This window comes from Carassius auratus, chromosome 21 (assembly GCF_003368295.1).
Source record: "Carassius auratus strain Wakin chromosome 21, ASM336829v1, whole genome shotgun sequence".
Taxonomy (NCBI): Eukaryota; Metazoa; Chordata; class Actinopteri; order Cypriniformes; family Cyprinidae; genus Carassius; species Carassius auratus.
Genome location: NC_039263.1, coordinates 18,864,324 through 18,890,510, shown reverse-complemented (window position 1 = coordinate 18,890,510; position 26,187 = coordinate 18,864,324). Strand labels below are relative to the sequence as shown.

General features: G+C 37.4%; 1 protein-coding gene across 1 annotated transcript; it reads right to left on the bottom strand.

Annotated features, from left to right (window-relative positions):
• On the bottom strand, positions 1-26,187 carry LOC113038809 (patatin-like phospholipase domain-containing protein 7). Its single transcript, XM_026196484.1, has 36 exons — positions 26,003-26,187; positions 25,580-25,626; positions 24,966-25,031; positions 24,151-24,238; positions 23,548-23,627; positions 23,120-23,208; positions 22,850-22,990; positions 22,567-22,726; positions 21,088-21,168; positions 20,877-21,005; positions 20,356-20,436; positions 18,605-18,746; positions 17,718-17,801; positions 17,520-17,605; positions 17,284-17,436; positions 17,101-17,178; positions 16,594-16,799; positions 16,104-16,235; positions 13,510-13,633; positions 10,369-10,482; positions 10,196-10,262; positions 9,575-9,724; positions 9,419-9,482; positions 8,289-8,457; positions 7,246-7,428; positions 6,279-6,397; positions 5,594-5,750; positions 4,822-4,938; positions 4,660-4,729; positions 4,462-4,578; positions 3,888-4,036; positions 2,866-3,018; positions 2,660-2,776; positions 2,487-2,571; positions 2,178-2,293; positions 1-1,314 (listed from the first exon to the last, which is right to left on the bottom strand). The coding sequence occupies exons 2-36, from the start codon at positions 25,622-25,624 to the stop codon at positions 1,177-1,179; spliced, it is 4,050 nt and encodes a 1,349-aa protein (XP_026052269.1). The 5' UTR covers positions 25,625-25,626; positions 26,003-26,187; the 3' UTR covers positions 1-1,176.

The following is a 26,187-nucleotide window of genomic DNA, read 5'->3' as shown; positions in this document are numbered from 1 at the left end:
CAAAGACAAAATGCAGTTTATTATGAATCATCATATTAAGACGTGTGACACTAGATTCTCCCATCATACGAAAACAACTGTATTTTCTCATTTGGTTCCTAAGATGCCCATACTTAGGTTTCTTTAACTTTGGGAACAAACTGACCCTAAACAATCAACGCTGACAATATAAGTGCTTTCTTTTGTTACGACAGATTTAAATGACAATATTGGCACACAACATTACAATGGTTCCAGAAGACTGGCGTTACCACAGATCTCCAAATTAATGTCAGTCATAGCGGCAGAATCAAAACTCAGACAATACCTTACATATACATAATAATCAATACTGGCATTGTGGTTAGACTGTTAATATATTATTGAACAATTATCAAACTCCCATTGTTTTATATGGATAGTATTAAGGTTAAAAGAGGCACTATAGGTATCATAAGGCAATTTTTCAAAACAAAAAATATAAAAAATATTGCATTGATAGGCTTGCTTTTCTGATGTGTTTTGTTTGATTAAATGAGGTGTGATTAACTCATCAGACACATTCAGTATGATATACGACACTGGTCACTCGATCACTCAACTGTCCACTGATCATGAGCTAAGAGTCTCTGTCCTGCATGAAACAGCCAAGCTGTGGGACAAATCGACTTGCCAAACAGTCTTTCAGGGTTTAAATGAAACAAAACTTCAACATCAGTCATCTGAGCTTATAAATAGAGGATTCACATTCAATATCACTAAATCCAAATCATTATTTTGCTCTGTTCTGCTACTTTCATTGACAGAAGAAAAAAATCAACTGACCATGCAATCCAATCTGTTTGTAAAGACAATGTTTTAGGTGATCATCTCAATCACTGAATTTCCTCCTCTACTGAGTAACCGGTAACTCAAGACAGAGTAAAGATAACACATGGCAATTGAAAGAGTTCAAAATCAGCATGAAACTTCACAGACTCCGGGATCGTCTTGAGTTTTCTGCTCAGATGCAAGGTCAGTTTTATTTGCCATGCTACCCAGCATGTCCATCTTAAACTTGCAGTGCAATAGATGTTTTCTTTGGATTTTTGTATGAGATGGGGAAAAAGGCTTGTGTAAATAGACAAAATCACAGGAGTGTCAGTGTTTGTTCACTGCCATGCTGATATCTGCGTCAGTGGTCTGGGTGGAGGGGTTTCAATCCTTGGTTTTTCGGTTGTGGAGGGTCGGAGGACTGTTGGGACTGGAGGTTTGTAGTGTTTTGGAGGACACAGGCCCTAGGATCTCCACGTCAGAACGCACACGCTGCCTTCGAGACCTCTCGAATTCTTCATCCTGGGTATAAGCATCAATCAATCAGAATAGTTTTAAGATTTTATAGGACTAAGATTTTTTCTACTTTTTCTCATTTGATTTAGACCTTTCAAAAGTTTGAGGTCAGTACAATTAATTGTTTTTAAAAAGAAGTTTTTATGCTCAGCAAGGCTGCATTTAATTGATCAAAATACAGTGAAACAGTAATAGTAAAATATTATTACAAATTAAATAAATTTGGTAATTTTTTTGGTTATTTCTGTGACATTAGCCATTATTCTAGTCTTCAGAGTCACATGATCCATGAGAAATCATTCCAATATGCTGATCTGGTGCTTGAAACATGTCTTATTATCCATGCTGAAAACAGTCGGGCTGCTTAAATATCAAGCATTTTTTAAGGATTCTTTGATGAATAGAAAAACTGGTTTACAACAGAAATCTTCCATGACATTATATATGTTTTTACTGTCCCTTTCCATAAAAGTATTATAAAATAAAATAAAACAAAATATTACTGACCCCAAACAAGTCATTTAGAAATCGTCAATGTGATGCACACATTAAAATAAGTTCTCCATGTCGACATTTCAATGTCTGAGAGCTATGGGTGTTCTACTGTAACTTCAGAGTGAAAGTGGAAGATTTTCTAAATAAATGATTTAGGAAACCATTAACCACTAACATTAAAAGTGGATCTAAAAGAAATAAAATTATAAAAATGTATGATTAGATGCGTCAAATAATGGTAAACAACAGCTACTGGAATCAGAGTGGTGAAAAATGCTAATATTTTTTATTTAAACCTTAAATTAGAACTGTTTTGGTGCAAGATGAGCTGGACATGATGTCCCTTTGAGCCTGCATATGTGTGTGAGACTTACAGTGTCTGCGGTCAGTTCCTCCTCCGTTTGCTCACTGTAATGGTTGTAAAGCTCAATGTCTGACAGAGCACTCTCTGCCATCTCCTCTTCATAGTCGGTGTGATAGTCTGATTCATCTGTGGGAAAGATGGAGATATTTCCGACCCATTAGCCTAATGACGTTAGTACACAAATCACACAACACTAAATGACATCCAAGCAGAAGCCAAAAACCGATCAATATGCTGGGAATTTATGGCAACAATCCCAGAAAACAACTGGCAAATGTGATTTTAAAAGGTAAACTTATAAGGTTTAACATTGATTTACCATCCACAAGAGCTGGTTTGACTGGCTCAATCCGTGAGACGATCTCAGCCAGATCAGTGAAGGAAGCATTTGGACAGGTCACAAACTGCAAAAACAGTATTAAATTGAAGAGAGGAACTGTTTCAACACACATTACAATTCAATAGGCCCTCTTTCAGGTGATCCGGGCTCACATTGTTGCTCTGGGTTTTGTGGAATTCCTCTTGATGTCTGTCCTTCATCATCTTCTCCACCACGCCACTCCTGCACCACACGTCAAACACCGTCTTCCCATGCTGGTAGCCCACTTCCTATATGCGCACCAAACACAATAGAAGCGCAGAACAAAGACTGAATGTTTGAGTGGAGAAGCTGAAAAAGCAGAGGAGATAAAACTCACGCTGATCTCGTCGAACTTGCCAAACTCAAGTGTGCGGTATCTGTCGATGGGAGGTCGGATGTATTCACAGTAGTCGCTGTTCTTAACAGATTCAAGCTGTCTCACTGAACACACATAAGCCAGCCGGGCCTGGATCTCAGTCATATTCAACACCTGGAACATTTTGAATAAAAGAAAAAAAAAAAGAAAATAATAGATTTTAATGATTTCAGAAGATGTGCATGCAAATGCGGTTGCCACAAATGTTTTCAGTGTGATTGCTAGTTAATAACATTCTATACCGTATTTTTCGGACTATAAGTCGCACCTGAGTATAAGTCGCATCAGTCCAAAAATACGTCATGATGAGGAAAAAAAACATATATAAGTCGCACTGGACTATAAGTCGCATTTATTTAGAACCAATAACCAAGAGAAAACATTACCGTCTCCAGCTGAGAGAGGACGCTCTATGTCTTCAGTGTAGACTACAGGAGCACTGAGCAGCATAGAGCGCCCTCTCGTGGCTGTAGATGGTAATGTTTTCTCTTGGTTCATGTCAAATTAATTTTGATAAATAAGTTGAACCTGACTATAAGTCGCAGGACCAGCCAAACTATGAAAAAAAGTGTGACTTATAGTCCGGAAAATACGGTATATGGCTCAGGTCGCCTTTTTATGAAAATCTATAGGATATTTTTGCTGTTTTATCATCGTCTGGTAAAAATCATAAATCCGATAGCTAACAACATACCTCTTCTCCATTTGCAAAAGTTGCAGAATCATTCATTTGATGATGCAAGTCTTGTGTCAACATTTAATAAATCACTAAAAGTTGACACTTAAGGTTCGGTCATATAAGCAAAATTTTCCAGGCAAGAAAAGGCCTATTGTCTATTGTTAATAGTGGATTGATATATGATGCACAGCAAATGTAGCCACACCTTTGATACAAGTACAAGCAATAGTAATGGTGATGCTTGCCTCACATACTAGACACAACTAATTAAGTAAACATTACGCTTGGCTAATGTCTCCCTCACCTTGACTTTCTCAGCCAGTGGGTTGAGCCGTTTCCATAGCAGCCACCAGCCAGAAAGGGCGTCCCCGTAGTTGGTGAGGTTGGTTTCATCTTGGCTGCCTACATCGATAGCAATAACCACTTTAGCACCCATGGAGCGTGCCACATCCGCTGAAACGGGAAGAGAAGGCAACACCATCAGGAACAATGAACCTCCATTATTGCAAAAAAAACAAAATTACCCAATTCCTGAGATCTGATAAACTCAGTGGACTGAGCAATATCTGGCACACTCAAGTCCACCCACAGTCTATTCACTGAATGTCATATGGAAATTGCACACAAAAATGGCTCAAACTTTCACAAAAGTTTTATTATTGGGGTTTCGACTATTTTAGAACCATCCCCCAGATAGATTTTCCTGTCTAAGTGGGCGGTCCTTGGCCAGAATGAGCCAAATAATCTTGGCCAAGACTTTATGCCATTAGTTAACTGGCTACATTATTTTAACACATGCATCTTCAAAATAGTGTGTTTGTCATGGTATACTGGGATTTGATTGTCAGGGGGGAAAGAGCTAATGTCCTACTACACACCTGGCAGGTTGTTGATGTAGCCTCCGTCCATGAGCAGGTGTCCATCTTTTGGATCACACAGTGGTGGCAGGTAACCAGAAAGAGACATGCTAGAACGCACATACCTCCACAGGGAGCCTGAGATGGAGGGACAGGAAACGTCAGACATTTATCCAGGTTAAGCAGAGGCTCATAAATGGTTTGTGTGGCAGTACTGACCATCAGTGTGCACTCTCATTGTGGAAGCAGTGATGTCTGTGGTGATGTTGAAATATGGGATCCAGAGATCCTGTAAACAAGCCAAACACATTTAAGCTGCTAAATTTGGCAGATTTTGATCCAGTGTAGGTTTTTTTGAGCCAAAAACAGCCATTTTGCTACCTCTATCTGTTTGTCCTTGAAGACTGCATTAATGCTAGAGTTAAATGAAGCACCGGAAAACATTGAAGTGACAGGGTAGGTCAAGTCCAGCACTTTCTTAAACACTGATGTCATTTCCTGCAGAGGAAAGAGAAACAAAGTCAGCTTTATTGTGTCCAATTTAGGTGGCTTTTAAATGGCAAGAAAAATAAAGAAACAGATTAGAAGTCGTAAAAAGAAAGAAAGTAAATAAATCGAAAAAGGAAAAGGAATAGCATAAAATAAAGAAAAAAGAATACAAAACAAGGAAGGAAATGAAAATGAATAAGAAAAATAAAATAAAAAATAAAAATAAAAAAGAATAGAAAAATGAACAGAAAAAGGACAAGAAATAAAAAAATATGGAAAGGAATTAAAAAGACGTAATTAAAAGAAAGGGAAAATGAATAGAAAATAGAAAAAAAATAAATAGGTTAAGTAAATGAGCAACTGAATTAAAAATTAGTAAAACAAAACAGTGAAAAAAGACTGTAAAAAGATTATAAAGAATAGGAAAAGGGAAAGAAAAGGAAAAATAAAATAAAAAATTATAGGGTAAAAATTATAAAAGTAAAGGAAATTAAAAAATAATATAAAAGAAAAAACATAAGAAATGGGAAATCTGAAATGGAAAAGGGAACAGAAAACAATACAAAAGAAAGAAAAAGGATAAAGATATTAAAAAGGGAATAGAAAAAAGCAGCTAAGGTTCATCACAGGATTTTGAGTGTTTTACATTAGAGTGCTTTCTCACCATTGCCCACTCTCTGGCTCTGATCTTCATACTGCTGTAACTGCGGTCCTCTGCATACAGCGCGCCCATCATGGATCCGATAGAGGTGCCGCCCACCAGATCAATGGGGATTCCCGCCTCACTCAATGCTCGAATGATGCCCACCTGAGAACAGCCCCTGAAAGAAGTAAGATGTGAAGAAGGGAGTGAGGGGGCAAATAAACCCAGTGATACAAGGTCAATCTATACAAAACCTTTCTTGTTCTGTTCTATTGGTCCAAAATAATTAAATATGGCTTGATTAAACTGACAACTTGAATGAGCATTGTGTTGTTCTCTTTTTGAACAACACTATAGGGGTTTTCAACCCTAAAAGAAACTGGGCTGAGTTAAAACTATCAGTTACTACACAAAGGAAAGAAGGGAGAAAACAGCAACCAACCTTTAAACACCTCCTGCCAACCACGAAAAAGACAGAATAGACAAACAGAAGCTGTCAGAAAAAATTAAATTGACAGAAAGAGAGCAACAGAGGAAAGAGGTCAAACAAAGCCCGAGAGGGGGTGGTAAAGGGCTTTCAACAGAAAATGGCACAGTAGTATCAACAAGAGTGGGAGTGAGGATCTGCATTCAAAATAGTGGAGGTGTTTTTTCTTCACTTAAATTTTTTAATTTTTGTTTTTTACGAGATGTAAAAAGTGAATACCTGGCTCCTCCGCCACCCAGCACCAGCGCAATGGCATTTCCCGTAAGAACACGGGCCAGACGTGAGAAATCAGAGTGACGGTCTGCGGGTTTCTGGAACACACGCTGGTACATTTCTCTCTGAAAACACAAATGACACAGGAACTTCGATCAACACCATGCCAGATATCAGGGGCTGGTTATCTGAGCTTCGCCACTATGTTAAGACTGGCTTGAGGTCTAGTCTGACCACCTAGCGGTTAATAAATCTGCAATTGTACTCTTCAGATTCAAATTAGACTAGTTTATGTATTTCAGGAACTGACTGAAGAATAGCAAGTTATGAAAAGTCTGGGTCCATTTCATAATAAAAAAAAATATCAACATTGGTGGATCCTGGAATTGGAAATGCTCTCCATTCTCCAATCTCACCATAAAACACTCTCAATCTCACAAGACCTTGGTCTCGAGTCAGACATTCTCAAACCATTAATAGAGCTGCCCACAAAACTCAAGTTGATAGCTACTACTGGAAAAAAGTTATTAAGAAGTTAATCTAAAACAGTGTAATTTTATTGATAACATTGTTTTGTTGTTATTCATAAAAAAATTTAATTGTCTTGATTCCCATCTCAACTATGAAGCAGATTGAAAAGAGGCCAGTTTTATTTCTTCAAGGTCTTTGTTAAAGATTTGTATGTAATTAGTTTTACTTTGTGGTTTCTTTTCTTGTTATATCCTGAACAAGACTAAGATTTGCTATGACACAAGTCATTGGAGCTCAAGGACACACCAGCAGCAGCTTGGGAAACTTGTCAGGAATATCAAGTGTCTGAAATGCATAGATTGCTAACAAATGTATACTTTAAAATGTAATAGTCATTTTTTTTCTTCACTCAAGTGGGACTGTGAAAAAATGGTGCATAAAATGTAAAAAAAAAAAAATACAGTTATTTCAGTCAATCATGATGTAATATTGAGTGCTGCACCAATTTTGGCAGGCTCCTCCTGGAGAAGACCCTTCTGGGGCAGGACAGGTGAAGGTGCCTGGAGATCCAGCTCCGCATGTTGAGCCATTCGGCTGTTCCTTTGGGAGGAGGGCCGTCCTCGCGGTGCAACAACACTAGCTGTTTCTGCGCTCTCACCGCACTCCCCTCTAACATACGTTCCAACTGAGAGACAAAGAGACAGACAGACAGAGAGACGTCTGAATATCATCCTTTCAAAACTACACAACAGTCCATCCAAATGCATTATAATAATAAAATAATTTTCTTTAATGCAATGCATTGAATGCAGACCTAATCCATAAATGTAATAGAAATATATCCATTTCTTTCAGAAGGTCATTTTGTTCTAAAGAATAATTATTGATTGGGACGGGCCGATGTGCGTTTCAGAGAACACCCACATCCACTCTCTCCATTCTTTTCATGAGAGTACAATTACCCATTTCAGACTTGTTTAAAACATCTGAGCTTTGAGTCCTTGATTCAAGGAGCAGTGCTATAGTGGCCGTACTCTTTAAAGCCTGCAGGATTTATGATGAATAGGAATGTTGCTTAACCCCAGACCTCTGATCCAACTTCAAATGCACAGGCCTGACCGTCAAAACCCCTGGATATAATAAAAAACGCTCTCCCTCCCGCACGTAAGTGATTAATCTCTCGCTCTCTAGGAAAAGAACTGAGTAAATCCTGCAGTTCAACTGGAGTCCCGCCAACATGGTTGATTACTGCCTGTGATCCGAGCAGTTCAGCAGTGACTTACAGTACAGAAGAGTAGGGGCCATTTTTAGCTCAGTGTGTTATGGTTCAAACAACTTCATATATTTTGGGTTCAACCTATAAAAGTACCTGCCATCCTGAGCGAATGATAAATTACAGGCCCTTGAAACCCATTCCGTTTGAGTCAGAAGAGCTCTTATATTAAAGAGTTCTATTTCCAGTGGAACTCTGAATCTTGGTAATTGAAGTTTAGCACCAGTTCATGTAAGCGTTTTTCATTCTGTGATGATGTAACACCATCATACCTCTCCCACGGCGGGGTCCTGCTCTCCCAGTCCCACGATGATGATGCAATCGGCCTGTCTGATGCAGCGCTGAGTCCATGGAGTGAGTGACACATCTGTCTGATATAGGACTATGCGGTGGATGTCTTCCTGCTGCCCCAGCCAACTCGACAACCTGTACTCATGCACACTGGAGTAGAGAGAGAGAGAGACTATTTTCAGCTACTTCTCATGGTATCTGCAAATAAACTGATTTGTTCCCTAGATCTAAAAATGTAGATAAACAAATTGTTAAACTTATGCCATTTATATAAACAAGAGTCAGGTTAGAATTGTTCCATTCCTCACAGATGGAAGTTGGACAGTGAGACTACAGATAAGACTGCAATGACTAATATGATATATTGAGGTTTCAAATAACTTGAGTTATTTGGGAACTTTAATTTATGGAACACGTGAAACGCTGCAGGTTTCCACACCTTTTGACCAATGAAATGCTTCATCTGACACCATGTGAAATTCAACAAAGGCATTGCTACAAAGTCTGAGTTTCTAATGAGTATTAGATTTTATACAGATCCTATTTTTGCAAATGTGCAAGCATTACAGTCTAGAGTCCTGTTATAGCTACTGATGAATATGTGCTGGATCCATTCTCTGTTCCATCTATTTCTGCTAAACTGTCCAATAAACATGTGATGGATGAGAGCTTGTCAATATTCTTGACAGAAAGCAGGCCAGTATGGGCACTTAAAGGTTTTATAAATTAAACTTAAACAGAAAACACCTAACTCAAACCAGAACAGAAACAAACATCAGCAACAGAGAGGAAGGGAAGATCTCATGCTGGGTTAGAGGGACAGGACTCATGCGGACTGTTTATTTATGGGGTTAATTGTGTTGTTCATTTCCATATCACAAAACTGCTTTCATCTCGCTCATCAAACGACTACTTTAATGTGAAAAAATAATAAAGATGAGTGTGGTGTTGTTTTTCAGGCAGCCGAAACACACTCTACCTAAAAATCAACATGCATTAACAGTGAATTTACATATTCGGATAGATGAAGAGGCCACATGTTTATATAAACGAATATTTGATGCCATATAAACATTGCAAACTATTTTCTAATGACAGTTTGATACCGTACCTGTCTAATGCAGCAGACCCGAGGCGTTGTTTGATGATGTCACTAGTCAAGAGAAGAGTTGGGCCTGGAAGACATAAATTTGACTCAAACCTTCTTTCCAATTGTAAACCTTATCATCTTTTTGATACAAAGCCTATTTAAATACAGCATCCTCACCGATAGCCAAGAGTGCATGCTGAAGTTCCAGGGTGAACGCAGTCAGAGGAACCTCCTCTGATACTGGGAGCACAGTGACAGTGGCCAGGTTTGAGGCAGGGTTTCCAACGTCCCATTTACTGCCAGGGGTGTGTAGAGCTGAATTGCGAGCTGGACGTTAAAAAACCAAACACAAATTAGTTACCGTATTTTTTGGACTTAAAGTCGCACCTAAGTATAAGTCGCATCAGTCCAAAAATACGTCATGATGAGGAAAAAAACAAGTCGCACTGGACTATAAGTCACATTTTTTTAGAACCAAGAACCCATACAAAACATTACCGTCTACAGCCGCGAGAGGACGCTCTATGTCTTCAGTGTAGACTACAGGAGCACTGAGCACTATAGAGCACCCTCTTGCGGCTGGAGACGGTAATGTTTTCTATTGTTTCATTTCTCTCGGTTCATGTCAAATTAATTTTGATAAATAAGTCGCACCTGACTATAAGTCGCAGGACCAGCCAAAATATGAAAAAAGTGTGACTTATAGTCCGGAAAATACGGTATGTATAGTAAGTCTAGAAACCTTGGAGTTTAATCCAGGAGATGAATACATGACCACTTTTACACAAACACACACACCTGTCAAAGGTCCATTAACTTGCTGCAGGATCTTCTGTCCAAGCAGGTGAATGAGCCTTGTAACTACCTAATAAGATCAAATAAAGAGAAAAAAAATGAATTTATACAGGCCCAGAGAAACTCTCATCACTGTAGTTTCTGGCTCTAAAGCAAATGCAGTGCGGCTGACATACCTGTGGGAATTTTCTCTTGATGGAAATGAGAGCGCCCTCAGGTAGTTTAGCCAGTTCGGAGTCCCGAACAGCATGAACAGTAGTTGCTCTGTTCTGATGGGTCAGAGCCTCCACCTGCATTCCCACACACACATTCACAATATAATGCATGTAAACAATGCATTGATTGACTTTGAAACAATTACATCAGAAAAAATGTATTGCCTAAAATGAATAATTTTTTTATATTCTTAATTTTATTTTTAACACATATTTGTTGTGAAGAACCTTAGAAGGGACATTTCATCCCCCAAAATAGGGTGGTTCATATGACTCTAGCGTTATGTAATTTGAACTATTAGAAATGTTAAATAAATAGAAATAGTTCAGTTTGAAGTACTAAAACTGAAATGAAAATATATTAAAAGCTTTATACACATATACACATATATATACATATATATATACACACACACACACACACACACACACACACACACACACACATATATATATATATAAACAAAAACAAACTTACTGTTCAAAGAAACTTTTATTACAAAATTGTTTTTTTATAAAAGTGTAATAAATTAAGTAAAAAAAATTACTTGAAAAGCTTTAAAAAAAAAAAAGTAGTTCAGGTTGAAATATAACTAAAACTGTCATAAAAATAAATTAAAAAATGTATAATATATATATATATATATATATATATATATATATATATATATATATATATATATATATATATATATTCACAAAAACAACATTACTAAATCTTAAAATAAAATAAAAGCTAGTTCAAAATATTAATAAATAGTAATAAATAATAGTATATTAATAATACTAAAATAATGCAATATAATTATTACTAATCCTAGTCATACAAAGCTACACTGAAAGATGTTATTCACTAAAAAGAAAATAATAAGATCACAAGAAAATCAGGCCTTTGCTGTTGCGGGGCCGAGGCTCTGGAGTAGTCTTCCTCAGGAAATAAGAGAGGTCACCTCTTTTAAAATTAAAGTCAAAAACTACTTCTTGTCTTTAGCCTTGACAGGGTGGGTTAGTTTTTGCTGCTGGTAGGTTGTGTCTTGTTTTAAGTTGTGTGTTTTAATGAAGTGTTTTTTGATTAGACAGCACTTTGAGCTGCAGGTGAAGTTGTAAAGTGTGAATGATTGAATGAATGAATGAATACAGCTTTAATGATGAGAGAATTATCATTTATCTCACTATTTAGACATATATTTATGTTACTAAGACAAGATATTTTTGCTCAGAAAAGAGCAAAGATCTGTACTAATAAAAATCCATGACGTAGATTGAGGCTAAATTTGGATCTACAAATCAGGCCTTCATTCACATCACTCACGTCCATGGACAATGAACCACCACTGTTCTCCCAGCAATGTAACCATGGTATCAACATGGACAGGTATTCTTAGCAGCATAGGCGTCACCACAGAGACGCAAAAAGGCATCAGCCAATCACAATAAAACATTATGAATGACGAGAGAGGGGAATCTCCTGGGAGATACAGAGTTTATTTTCTCTGATGCTCACATGATTAGGTGGCACAAATTTACTGAATACATCAACGCCAGTAAATGTCACCAAAGCTATTCTAAGAGATGCTGCACATAAAATAGGGCCACTTTCTATATAGTGCATACAATATGCAGCATTATGTAACATGGAAAAATATCTGATTCATCTTTGAGTCATCTTAGAAAAATCTAAAGTTATGAAAGGTTATGAAACTCAAGGTACAATCATGAAAACTGATCTCGGATGCAGATTGGTGACTATACAGCTCTTTAGAATCTTGACTAAATATAAGTGCTTTTATGGTAATAAAGGAGCTAAATAGAAGAGAGATAGGACAATAAGTTAATATAGCAAAATTAGGGGTGTAACGATACGCGTATTCGTATTGAACCGTTCGGTACGACGCTTTCGGTTCGGTACGCGGTACGCATTATGTATACCGAACGGTTCGTTGGAGTAATTAATTATATTTGAAAAAAAAAAAAAAAGAGAGAGAAAGAAATATAATGATATGCGTTCAACAAGGTAGCCCAATAACCCAAACAACGTAACAGGCAACGCCCCTGACACTCCCGAAGAAGAAAAAAACACCATCTTATATGTTTATGTTAGGCTACTCAGCAGGCGCTCGCTCACTCAGTACACGCTGAAGGCTCGTTGCAAAATAGCCAATGCGTTTAACAGACTAGAAATGAGAAGATCCTCCAATAACCAACAGGTCTGGTGTTTGGGTGCACTTTGGATTCCCTTTAAGCTATAATGGTGATGGCAAGAGAGTGGTGGATAAATAAACAACGGTATGTCGCATCTGCAACATGACAGGGTACACCAGCGGGATTACAAAAAAAAAACAAAAAAAAAAACAGCGGGAATATCTGGGATATATGCGTCAGTACTATCTGGGAAAAGACGAAAAAAAGGAGAAACATGCACGCAGCAAACTATCCCTGCAGCATTTAGACACTATAGCTTACAGGGAATCCAACCCAAACACCAGATCTTATATTTCTGGTCTGTTAAATGCATTAGACATTTTGCAACGAGCCTTCAGCGCGTGCTGAGTGAGCGAGCGCCTTAGGGGCCGTTCACATATCGTGCCTAAAAACGCATGGAAAACGCTAAGCGCGTCTTTCTCCTGAGGCGTCTGTCTTTGCTAAGCAACAATGATGTGCTCTCTCCATGAGACGCGGAAATTTCAGCGAAGGATAAATGGATTTGCAGCTCTAAAAATCGCTTGCAGTAGCTCTGCTACTGAATTTATTTCAAAATTGCAATCCATATACAACTATGATCAGCTGTTCCTTCATCTTGGCTGAGCTCTCAACGTTGTTACGGGAAAGGATGAAGCTGATTGGTTGGTTCTTGTCACATGACCCGCGGTGCGCTTGCGGCATTCTGAAAAGTTGAGATGTTTTTACATTTTGCTGTATCTAAAACGTATCGAACCGAACCGAACCGAACCGTGACATCAGTGTATCGTATCGAACCGAACCATGAATTTTGTGAACCGTTACACCCCTAATCAAAATATATGTTGTGCAAGTGGAATAGCTATATAGTACATATGCATGTCTGCAAAATGTCTTAATGTAAATGTAAATGTAATAGCTAACCACTCCAATGAGATCTCCTCTACCATACTCTCCAGTCAGCTCCTTTTTCCCATCCTCCTTCATGATGACGGAACGCAGGCGGCCGCTGAGCACTATAAAAGTACTGTCAGACTTATCACCCTGCCTGAGAGAGAAAAAGAGGGAGAAAGGATGGGGTCGTTTATCATAGAAGATTTATGAAATGCTGAGAAAGCTTATCTGTCTCAGCCAGAGGGGCAGAAGAGAAAAAGAAATCGCCAAGTTTATTAGATTGTATTCTGTCCAAATTTCTTACAGAGGCGACATAGGAAAAGAGGAGAGAAAAAGATCTTAACAATAGAGTTTATCTGGGAGCTCCTCTAAGGAGAGCTAGAAAACTGTTATGAAGGACATTTCATATTAATGCATACACTACACGGCCAAAACTATAAGGACATGCAAATGACACACTTATAGGTGCTTATCGAATGTATACTACAGTTCAAAAAGGTTTAAGATCAGTAAGTAAAAAAAATAAATAATAATAAATAAACTCTTGCATTCAGCAGGGCTTAATTTATTTGATTAAAATAGTTTAAATAACTTGTATTATATTTATTTAAAATGGAACATTACTGTGATGGCAAAGCTGAATTTTTAGCAGCCATCACTCTAGTCTTCAATGCCACATAATCCTTCAGAAAGAATTTTTTTTTTGTGGAAACCATGATATATTTTTTAGGATTTTTTGATGAATACAAAATTAAAAAGGACATAATTTATTTGAAATAGAAATCTTCTATAACATGTGAAATGTCTTCACTGTGAATTTTGATTAATTACATGCATCCTTGCTAAATAAAATATTTCTTATTAATTTTTTTTTTAATGGTGCTGTATAATTTCAAAGTAAATAAAGAGTTGGTCTTCATTGTAAGATTTACTACAAATGTATGCAGCTGAAATAAATGAAAAACCTGCTTTTAAAAAATGAATACCTGCTAATTAAAAGGTTACATCTGGCCAAGTATCAAACTAAGTATACTTGTTTATATTATTAAATCTCTTTTAAGGACTACAGCCCGTTTTCCTTTCTTCCTTTCATTGCAAAAACACTTGAATGAGCTGTGCTCAACCAAGTCTCTGCCTTTCTTACACAGAACAACCTACTGACAGCAACCAGTCTGGTTTCAGAAGTGGACATTCAATCGAGGGCCTTGCTCTCAGTTGTTGAAGTCCTAAGAATGTCAAGAGCAGATTCCAAATCTCCAATACTTATCTTGCTGGTTCTGTACACTGCTTTTGACACCGTTAACAACCAGCTCCTCCTGTTAACCATACTGGCAAAGGGCATCTCAAGAACCGCACTCCAGTGGTTTGAGTCTTACCCATCAGATAGGTCCTTCAAAGTATCTTGGAGAGGTGAGGTGTCCAAGTCGCAACATCTAACTACTGGGGGGGTGCCTCAGGGCTCGGTTCCTGGACCACTTCTCTTCTCTATCTACATGGCATCATTAGGTTCTGTCATTCAGAAACATGGCTTTCATACCACTGCTATGCTGGTGACACTAAACTTTAACTCTCATTCCATCCTGATAATCTGACGATAGCTGCTTGCATCTGCCTAACAGACATTTCTTGCTGGATGAAGGACCATCACCTTCAACTCAACCTTGCCCAGACCTGCTTGTGGTTCCAGCAAAACTATTGTTTCACCATCCAGTTAGGCACATCAACCATAACTACTTCAATAACAACCAGAAACCTTGGAGTTATGATTGATGATCAGCTGACTTTCTCAGACCACATTGCTAAAACTGCTCGGCCCTGAAGATTTGCTTTATTCAACATCAAGAAGATCAGGGCCTTTCTTTTGGAACATGCTTTTATAACGTTCTATCACACCTTTACAATTAATCCAAAACACGGCAGCAAGATTAATTTTTAATGAGCCAAAAAGAATGCACATCACACCGCTGTTTATCAATTTGCACTGGCTACCAACAGCTGCTCACATAAAATTCAAAGTATTGATGTTTTCCTACACAACCACCACTGGCTCTGCACCTTTTTACCTAAATTCGTTACTTCAGACTTATGTGCACTCTAGAAGCTTGCATTTTGCAAGTGAACGTCGCTTGATTGTGCCATCCCGAAGCAACACAAAACCACTTTTACATACTTTTAAATTAAATGTTTCCTCCTTGTGGAATGAAATGCCCAACTCAATCTGAGTAGCTGAATCCTTATCCCCAAAAAAACTAGCTTTCTAATCTTTTTGAATTTTATCTATTGTCTTTTCATTTATTATACAATTAACAAAAGCAAAAAAGACCTTTAAAACTAACTTGCTCTAATCTGTTTTTATTCAATCTGTTTTCTTTTTATTTATTATATTATTTAAAAAAACTATTGCTATGTGTACAGCCTTAAGCTAACCGAGACTTGTTATAGCACTTGCATATCATTGCTCTTCTGTGGATTTTGATTGCTTCATTGTCTTCATTTGTAAGTCGCTTTGGATAAAAGCGTCTGCTAAATGACCAAATGTAAATTTAAAGAGGTTGAAAGTTGAGAGAAAATAAATAGTGTGAAATTTTTTTTTACAAGTAAATATGTAAGGAAATGAAGTGGACCTGTAGACAGCTCTCCCCGCCTCCACAGCCATCCAGTCAAGGGCAAAATCAATCTGTCTGACGAAAGGTGACATCCTTCTTACAACTGTATGAGCCACATTCAGTACCACTGTGGGCTCAGCTCGCATGATCCTGAATATGTGAGTGAATCAACACGTCAGTTGGAGAACCATTAAAACCAGCAACCAGAGTGAGTTTATGTTCATTTTTTGCCTGCCAATGTCAACAAGCAGTTAAATTCGGATTAAACAGTAATATATTACTATGTATTATTCTACTGTAACATGGTGCAGGTGAGACTCATTGCACATGCAAATTGTGATAAATGTTTTTCAGGATTATTTTTTAATAGAAAGTTCAATAGAATGCCATTTACTTGAAAAAATCCTATTGACACCAAACTATTCAATATTAGTGTTATGTCAGATAAGAGAGACTGTGCAGAAAAAAAAATCTAGACTAACATTAGAAATGTGGACTGAAAACCTACTCATAGAAGTGCGTTTTCGAGATGGACAGGAAGCTGCAGTCCCGATGTGCCCTTACGGAGAAGATAAGTGGCTCACCCGTCAATACAGCCAGCTGTCCTACCAGCTCTCCTGGGTGAGCCACAAACAGACACGTGTCCACCTCTCGGTCAATCATCCTCTGGTGAACATGCAACGTGCCAGAGATCACAAACTGCACACTTACATCCTGAGGGACACACACCCACACACAGTCAAGCAAATCATTTGGACAGAGTAACATATTAGAAAATCCATTGAAATGTCTAGCTATTCTCACTGGCTAGGTTTTAAAATCTAATGAGCTTCCAATTTAGACAGCATTTTTGGCCATCACAGGTCGTCGCCTGAAGCAAAAAGTCGACGTCAAATAAGGAAATAAGGAAACAATATTATGCCCCCTTCTAAGTCAGTAAACAAATATAGGCAGCAAACAGGCATTCAGCTCACTGGGTTTTTAGCCATTTCATATGCATCTTCTGATGCCTGACCTGATCTCCTTGGCGAGCTACAACAGATCCAGCTTTAACTTGATGGAGCGTTACTCTGCCCTCCAGCAAACTGGGGTCCTGGACACACACAGCCCAATAAAAATATTCAACACAAACACATAAATCAATCCAAACATACATAAACCATGAACTCATATCCCACTAATGGAGATGTATTTTTACCTGCAGCGGAATAATCCCCAGCAGATCCTTCTTGGCGGCCTGGAAAATGGTGCCCACTTTACTAGGAGGAACGTCAGAGTGTGGTGCATTGTCTGTGTAGTGAATCACAGCGGACGGAGCATGCTGCATGGTCACAGTCTTCTTCAAAATGGACTAAAGAACATAAAACATCATCAAGATTGTTTGTTTTTTTAATATGTAGAGATCTATAGGTTTTGAGAGAGAGAGATGAAAACCTTGTGAATGACAGAACTGGATGGAGAGTCATCTATGGTGACACGGGCCCGTTCATAAGCCATGTCCAGGTCATTTCCTGCCACTCCTGCATATGGACACATAGGAAACAGATCAAGTTTGCAGAGTTTAGTACTAGAGGAGCCATTTTTCTGTGGAGTGAGTAAGAGTGGCTAGACAGATGGTAGGTTATCTGTTACCTGAGCTCTCTACAGGCATCGAGACCGAGCGAGACCTCCGTGCGACCGTGGATGTGTTTTCACATGAACCAGCTTGCCCTCCATCTAAGTGATGAGACATTTATATCACTCTCAAAACAGCCAGAAAACAATATTCCTGTAAATCTGTATTTTTGTGAAAAAAGCCCCTTCTGACTTCAGGACAACTGTCTTTAGATTGAAATCAAATTCTTACAAGAAAACTAGAAGCAAAATATATTCATACATAAAGTCAGTGTTGCAAATGCAGTTTTTGTTTTCTCTTTTAGTCAGGGAAAGTCTTTTTTTTTTTTTAAATGGTTCTCATCTTGGATGGTAAGGATTTTAATAATGTATTTGAATGCCAATTATGCTCACCAAGGCTGCATTTATTTAATCAAAAATACAGTAAAAACAGTAATACTGAGAAATATTATTGTAAAAAAAAAAAATATATATATATATATATATATATATATATATATATATATATATATATATATATATATATATGCAGATTTAGTGCTCAAGAAGCATTTATGGAGGAATTATTACTAAATTAAATTTAATGAAATGTGTGTGTGTGTGTGTGTATATATGTAAGTTTGTATGTGTGTACACACACACACACACACACACACACATTACAAATATTATTGTAAAAAATATATATATATAATATGCAGATTTAGTGCTCAAGAAACATTTATGGAGGAACTATTACTGAATTAAATTTAATGAAATGTGTGTGTGTGTGTGTGTGTGTGTGTGTGTATGTAAGTTTGTATGTGTGTACACACACACACACTTCAGATCAATTTGTGAACTATTTGGACTGCACTCACTGCAAAGAACAGACTCAAAAGAATAGATGAAAATCAAACATGTACCTGAGTCTGTCAAGTTCTCTCCGGAGCTCTGTAGGTGCTCGTCTTCTGTTTGTATCTGTAAGTGGGCTCTGCGTGGGACTCTGCTGGGACTCCCCTCAGTGAGCACACTGTTGACTGTGAACAGCGGCACTGCTTGTCTCTCCTACACACACACACAATCTTAAGAGAAGACACTTACAAGCATCTAGGACACATACAACAATTGTACTTGTCTAAAATAACAGCCATTGACTGTCTGATGTCTTTCTCCACATAAAGATAAACTCAAACAAGTTACAATTACAATGTGCAGTATTCTTTTCATTTCAGAGAGATATTACAAATGTATCTATATTATAAAATTACTATTGTTTTGCATTAATAAGTGCAGTTACTAATAATATTACATGCTCTGAGTCGAGAAGCTTACAAAATGTATTTTATTAACAACAGTAATGAGCAAAATCTAATATTTATGTACAAAAGACATATATTGTACTCTTATTAAATGTACCATTATTCTTCTATAGTCTTAAATAAAACCGACCAACAACTTCAGTGATTATGTGTGATTTAGTCGCAAATTGAACAAAAGTTTGTTTTTCAAAGCACTCTGTGACATTTTTTACTTAATAAACCAAAAAGAGTGTATAATAGTGATTTTATCATTTCAAAACAAAGGAAAAAGTATGAATTAATGACTAAAAAGCCAATAAGTGCTCCTCTGCTGCTATCTACAGGTTATAATGGTGATTTAAAGTTTTTTTTTTTTTTTTTTTTTTTCACCACAGTATATTTTAGTCATGCCATTGAAAATAACATTTAAATTGGACCGTTTAGGAGCTTTAAATTACATTTCTCTCTCAAAAGGCTGTACAAACCCTGAAAAGAATAATGTAATAACACTCGCCTATTTCAGCCAAAACACCATGGTTCCAGTTAGCATTACTGCTTGGTTTTATATGTCAGCGCTGTCTGGTCTGTTTAGAACAGAGATTTCAGGGCAGAATTTGAACGCTTCTCAGTTGATCTTGCAGCAACCTTTATTCATTGTGCTTCTCACTGGATCTTGCAGCGCTGTGCAGTAACAGTGATGCGAAATCAACTTTGGTTCCTGAGTAAAGCTGTTCTAAGCTCGGATTTGTTTGCGTTGCAGTCAGAGCTGATAAACAGTCCACGCTGCACAGCTCAAACGAGTAACGGGATTTTGTTATGCTTTTGTTTGCCATTTGATGGTAAAGTATATGTATATGTAAAGTATAAGTGCAGGTAAGCATAACATCACAAAATGATAAATGTGAGAACTGCACTGAGTTTATGATGTGTTGTCACGTAATCTTGCCTGCTGTTGGGACTAAATTTAATTTATAGCCGATGGGAGAGCACTCAAATTCACAGCACAAGCCAAAAGTACTTCTTCAATCAAAACGAGAACAACTCCCTCGGCTTGTCCACGCTATGAGGGGAGAGTTACATGTGTGAAGGGTTGTGCTATGACATGCAGTGATGGCTGATGGGAGATTTCCACCCAGATGGTGTTAAAGTCGGTGTCCTTTAAATAAAAGCCGTGATCTTATGATCCATGTTATTCAATCGAGCTGAGTTTTACGGCTCCAGCGCAGGAGTGATTATGCCAAAGGGGGTTAACGTAGCATGAAATAACACTGAGAGTGTGTGTGTGAGGAAAGCACATATTTTAGAAGTGATAGAGTGCGTGTGTGTGATCCTAAAAGTAATAATGCTGAGATGCACGTGTGTACTCTTTCTCCAACCTGATTAAAAAGCTCAGTTGTCAGTCCAAGGTAGTTGTGAAGTGCCAAGAAAGTGACTCTCTGCAGACGCACCATGATTATCTATACAGAGAGAAACAAGCCTCAAATTAACATTGTCATTTATGTAAATTACTATGCTTGTTTCTGTAAATAACAGTATGCAGTCTCACAAATATGTCAGTGTTTATCCAGTAAAATTACTTCTTTGCTCTTTTGAACTAAAGATGTTTAATATGCAATGTAGACAATGTAGTCTAACTTTTCACATCACTATGTTGATTAATCCATATTTTTTTTATTTTGTGGGAGCCCTAGTATTCACTTACTTGGCTACCTTGAAGAACTACCGTGTGTATTTTGCTTTCAAATAGAGCTTTAAAGATACATAGAGGATTTAAAATAAAAATAAAAAAAGAGTGTAGAGGATGGCCCATTATAACAGTGTGGTTGAGACAGATGTTCAGGAAGATAGAGGTCACATTGCTGCAGACAGCCATGTTAGAGTTCAAGCTCCTCTGTACCTGTATGACTCTGACTAGCGTCTCTGGGTATTTCTCAAACACTGACTGGAAAGCTGAGGCAGGCAGACGCAATATGGTAGACCTGACCGCCGCACGAGCAGACACAGTTTTATAGGGAGCAGGATAACCCTGGAGGAAAAGGGAAGATCCTAAATTAATCTCAGTGCACTGGAGCTGGATAAGTCGTCAGGAAGGCAGACAGAGAACTTACTGTAATGATGTCTAGAATGCTGAGGAGACTGTGAACGCTGTCCCCGGGCAACACGTCCTTCACCACAGGCTCTGTGCCATCCTAAAAGACACATACATAAAGATAATATAATAAATTGAGGGGAGGGCACTAAGTTTAATTACTCATTTGCCATTTAGCTGACACTTCTTATTCAAAGTGACCTACACTTTGCAGGGACCAGGTGAAGTAACCTGAGGTTAGTCAAGGATAAGATGGTGATTGTTCATAAATCAGTTGCTGTGGGGCTCGAACCCATAACATTTCCATAAGCAGCCCAGATCTAGAACCACTAAGATACTTAACCCAACAAAACACTATTTCATTAGTTGCCTTTTCACACTTAAAAATGGTACACTCACAGCCTTTTTAAACAGGGGTGTAATGGTACACACATTCAGTTCAGTACACATGCGTACCGAACAAATCATTCAATTATTTCAGGAAATTCAGACAATATATGCTGTTTTGGTGCTCTTTGATGTGGCATTTCATTTACCTGAATTAAGTCATCAGTGTCTAAAGCTCGTTATTTGCTAGAGTAATGAAGTTTAATGAGAAATGAATTTCTCATTTTGAGAAATATTAGACTATAAACTTCATTATATATTCCTTTACGTAAGAGTGATGTCTTGATTATTTAATTTATGTTTAAATAAATCTTTTATGAATAAAGTTAAGACATTTTTTATTATATTTCAACAAAAAATAGAAATTGTATAATTTAGATTTATAGTTAAATAGTAAATTGAATTTTGGGCACTGTTGTTAATTGTAACCTTTATTTTAATGGCTTCCCATTATTTTAGAGTAGAAGATGAGGTAGATATTTATCCCTAAGAAATTCCTTTTTGTAATTTAATGTATTTAAAGAAAAAAAGTTTTTTCAATACCAGTCCTGCACATTTTGTATGTCTTCCTCATCTATCATACAGTCACTGTTGGAAAGGGTTCAAATAAGCAGAAGAAGCTGGAAAACCAAAGAGTGTGCAGAAGCTGGAGGATTTTTCTGAAGAACAGCAGGCAGTTGAACTGCTCAGGACCAACGAAGGGCTCATGAACTAATATCACAAAATATATATATATACATATACACACACACACACACACACACACACACACAAACAGTATAAATGCATGTAGTGTGTGTGTGTGTTTTATTATATATTTATATATACTAATTATTCAGCATAATTTTTGATATAGTTTACATATAAATATACAGACTTCCTATTTTCCTGACTTACACTCAGAATTACAAGTAAGAAAATGTTCTTATCCTAGGGTTAAATGTAGCCTTAACTGAGATAACTTAACAAATAAGTTAATAAGTTTGCTATTAAGTAAAATGTAGTAAAGTGTATTGTGCATTTGTCATGTGCATGAGTCAACTGACATTCTCTAAACAACTGGCTTCTATTATGGATTACTACTAAAGGTACTTCTAAAACTCATCCTTACAATCTCATGAATGCAAAGCTCCAGCCTTCCATCCTGAACCACATAAATGCTGTCGTCATCATCCCCGGGCTTGAACAGCCCTTCTCCCTCCTGCAGCTCCACAAACACCATGTGCCGACACAGCTCCAAAAACAATGGCTTCTCAAAATGCCCAAGTACCCTGAAACAGATCAACATTCGACTTTAGATGAACACCAGACATTCCATTAGGCTGAACTCTACCATGTGATCAGCATGCCGTTCAGCCGCTATCATGTGACCCCACAGGGTAGGGGTTGTTCACCTGACGTTCTTGAGCATGTAGAGCACCTCTGAAGGCAGGTTTGAGCTCTGCACATCAAATTCAGTGAGATCCGCCTCCAGGAGAGAGGGAGGGGGTTCTTTGGGCTGCAAAGTGGGCGGCTCCTTCCTTATTCGCAAGATCCTGCATGACATCATAGCAGGAGTCAAACAAGATGGACTGATCAGACAGCTCCTGACTTAAACTGTGTGGGCGATGAAACGAGATGCCACATGTTCTGTAAAAATTAGGTACGCAAGTAGCTAAACATACCTGCGTGCTATACTAAGAACTTTAGGCCTCTTCCGAGAGCGCTGCTTAGACAATGAAGAGGAGGATGGTGTCGAGGACAGGGTCTGGACCTGAAAGATAGAAATAGAAATATCAAGTGGAGGATGGAGAGCAAATAAAAATATCAGGCTGTTAGTCATACAGGTGCCACACATACAGGCCAGCCATATGTCAATTAGCACACTCTATGCTGCCCTCCAGTGGAGAAAGACTGAAGTTTTAGTTGATGTCAGTTTTAATTACACATAAAAATGAGTACTGAAGCAAATCTCAACAGATTCAGAGTCTGAACACTCAGCTATTTATCTTGGAGCACAATTAGACTGCTGTGAACTTGATTATTAATCACCAGCTAAAACAGGGTGCAAAATCACAGGTAAGCAAATGGATTTTAGTGAGGCGTGACCCACCTTTCTCATGATTTTCCTGCCATAAAAAAGCACTTTATCTCTTTTTCTGAAGCGATAGCGAGGAACACCAGACTGTTGATCTTAAAACACACACAAGCAAATAAATAAAGAATAGTAGTACATCAGATATACACATTCATACACGTTTGGTGGTCAGTGAGAATTTTTTAAAGAATTGAACACTATTATTTATCACAATTTTCAACATTGATAAAAATATAATATAGAAATAAACAGCATTTTAATCAGCATATTGATTTCTGAAAGATCTTGTGACACTAAAGAATAAAGTGTATTGGCTGGGGAAAATTCAACTTTATATCACAGAAATAAATTATATTTTTCACTATAGTAAAATGGTAATAATATTCCACAGTATTACTGTATTGTCATTAAATAAAATGCAGACTTGGTGAGCATCTTTTAAAAATGTTTACCAACCCCAAAACATTTAACAGTGTGACCATAAGACACTTAATCAAATATTAGAACTGAACAACAATGTAAAAACAACATGATGCTCAAATCAGTATGCAGTTCTTTGGACTTAAACTCTAATAAGAGTGCGAAATAATCTGTTTTGGGCACAGAAGTGACACATACTTGCCAGTTTATATCTGCGGTAGAGAAAAAGCACAGAGATTCCTATCAGACACATAGCCACCACTGCACCGATCAATACACCCGTGAGCTTGAACAGACAGAAGACACAGAAATGTATGATAAGGGAATTTATCTGATACTACATGAAAACTGATAAACATCATCCTCTACTACCGAACTTTTGATTTCACTTTCATCAAAATGTGTTTTCAGTAATAGAGCAAATACTATTGGCCAAATTGCTGCAAGAAATAATCATCTCATTTAAATTGGTGTATTGTTAAACCCACACATGATTTAAACATCTGTAATTCGTTACATAATCTGTACAGCTGATCTGAGAAACTGGAAACTGATGTGGGAAAACAGCTTTCCAGAGTAAAGGCCTGTTGTTCACACAGAGAACGATGAAAATATGGTTTTAAAAACAGTTCTAAATTCAAAGGGAAAACATAAAAATCTTTTAAATGATTAAAGATAAAAACATTGACAGCCAATCAGAATCCACCTGATATTAAAGTGCTTGAGCATTTAAAGCAGCAGACAACAAAACTGCAGCATTTACTTATAATAAACAGAACATGACCATGCACTGGTGTGGACGCCAATATAGTTATTGTTTTTGGTGTGAACAGGTCTTCACTCAGAAATGAAAATAGTGTCATTAATTAGATAAGATCAAAAATATCTTAATTTGTGTTCTGAAGATGAATGAAGGTCTTATGGGTTTGGAATGACATGAGGGTGAGACAGAATTGTCATTATTGGGTAAACTATCCCTTTAATTCAGAGAACATATCGGTGAGTTTCTGTACCATGGTGGTCTGCATCCTCTCCTCCACAAACTGCTGCAAGCGGGAACGAATTTCACTCCCAATAGCCTGAGGAAATACACACCAATATACAAACAAACAGCCATTCACAAGTATGTCTATGTTTTGGTTTGAAAAAAAAACCTCTCTGGATAAAAGACCCTTTTATATATTTATAATGCATTTACGTTTGTTCCAAATAACAATACAATTTGTTTAAAAAAAAAAAAGAAAAAAAAAAAACTCATGTGGGGTTTCTTTTAAATCTTTGTTTATTTTTTAATTCAGACTTAGAAGTTGAGCTCAGATGAGACTCAAAGAGGACGGTGCTTGCTCAGCTACTTCCTGTCTTACACAAAAACACAGGGGGGGTATATCTGATCAACCATTAATCCAACATTCCTCACCAAAACTCAAACCACTGTGATTACTTACTCGTCCTCATGTCAAACTTGTTTGTGGTCATTTTTCAAACACCATACTGTACAGTTTTTACATTTAATGGTTTAGTGGACGAACAATCAACAAAGTATGTGAACTGATAATGACTAATTCAAATGCATAACAATCCAGCTGCAACAAAAAAATAAAGAGACAGTAAGATGCATGATACTTACAGGATACATGCATTGATCTTCATTCTTATTCTCACTCTCTCCCATTTCTAAAAACATAAAATCCCTCAGTTTATGGAGCTTGCATTTAGTTGTATTTAAATTTTTTTTATTTTTTTTACATGACAGATTGAGAACAAGAAAACAGTCAAAAAGCCTGAACTTTTTTGAGTAAATATGACGCTGTGTTTATGCTGTCATCGAAGCAGAATGACATGCATGTGTGTGTTATGGGCGTTGCAGATATTTAAACTGTAAACAACAACGTCAATTTATAAAAACAGTTGAATTCTGTTTGGCTTAGACCCGTTGAACAAAAATATCAAATAAAACATACACATCTTACAAAAAAAAAACCTCTTTAGCGTTTGGTTTATACGTGGAAGAGTATTATGCTAATTAGCTAGCATACAGTAGCTTACTTACTAAAGACAGCGAAATTGAAGACCGCTCCTGAAATAATCCCGTTTGAAACTGTTCATTCATGCCACAACTGCTGGCTGGGTTACACTCTTGTCATTTCCACACAAATTACGCTGCATTGTAAACTTTTACAGCTCCCTTTTCGCCCCATGAAATCAAATCTCTGCTGTTGGCGTTGCCTTGACAGT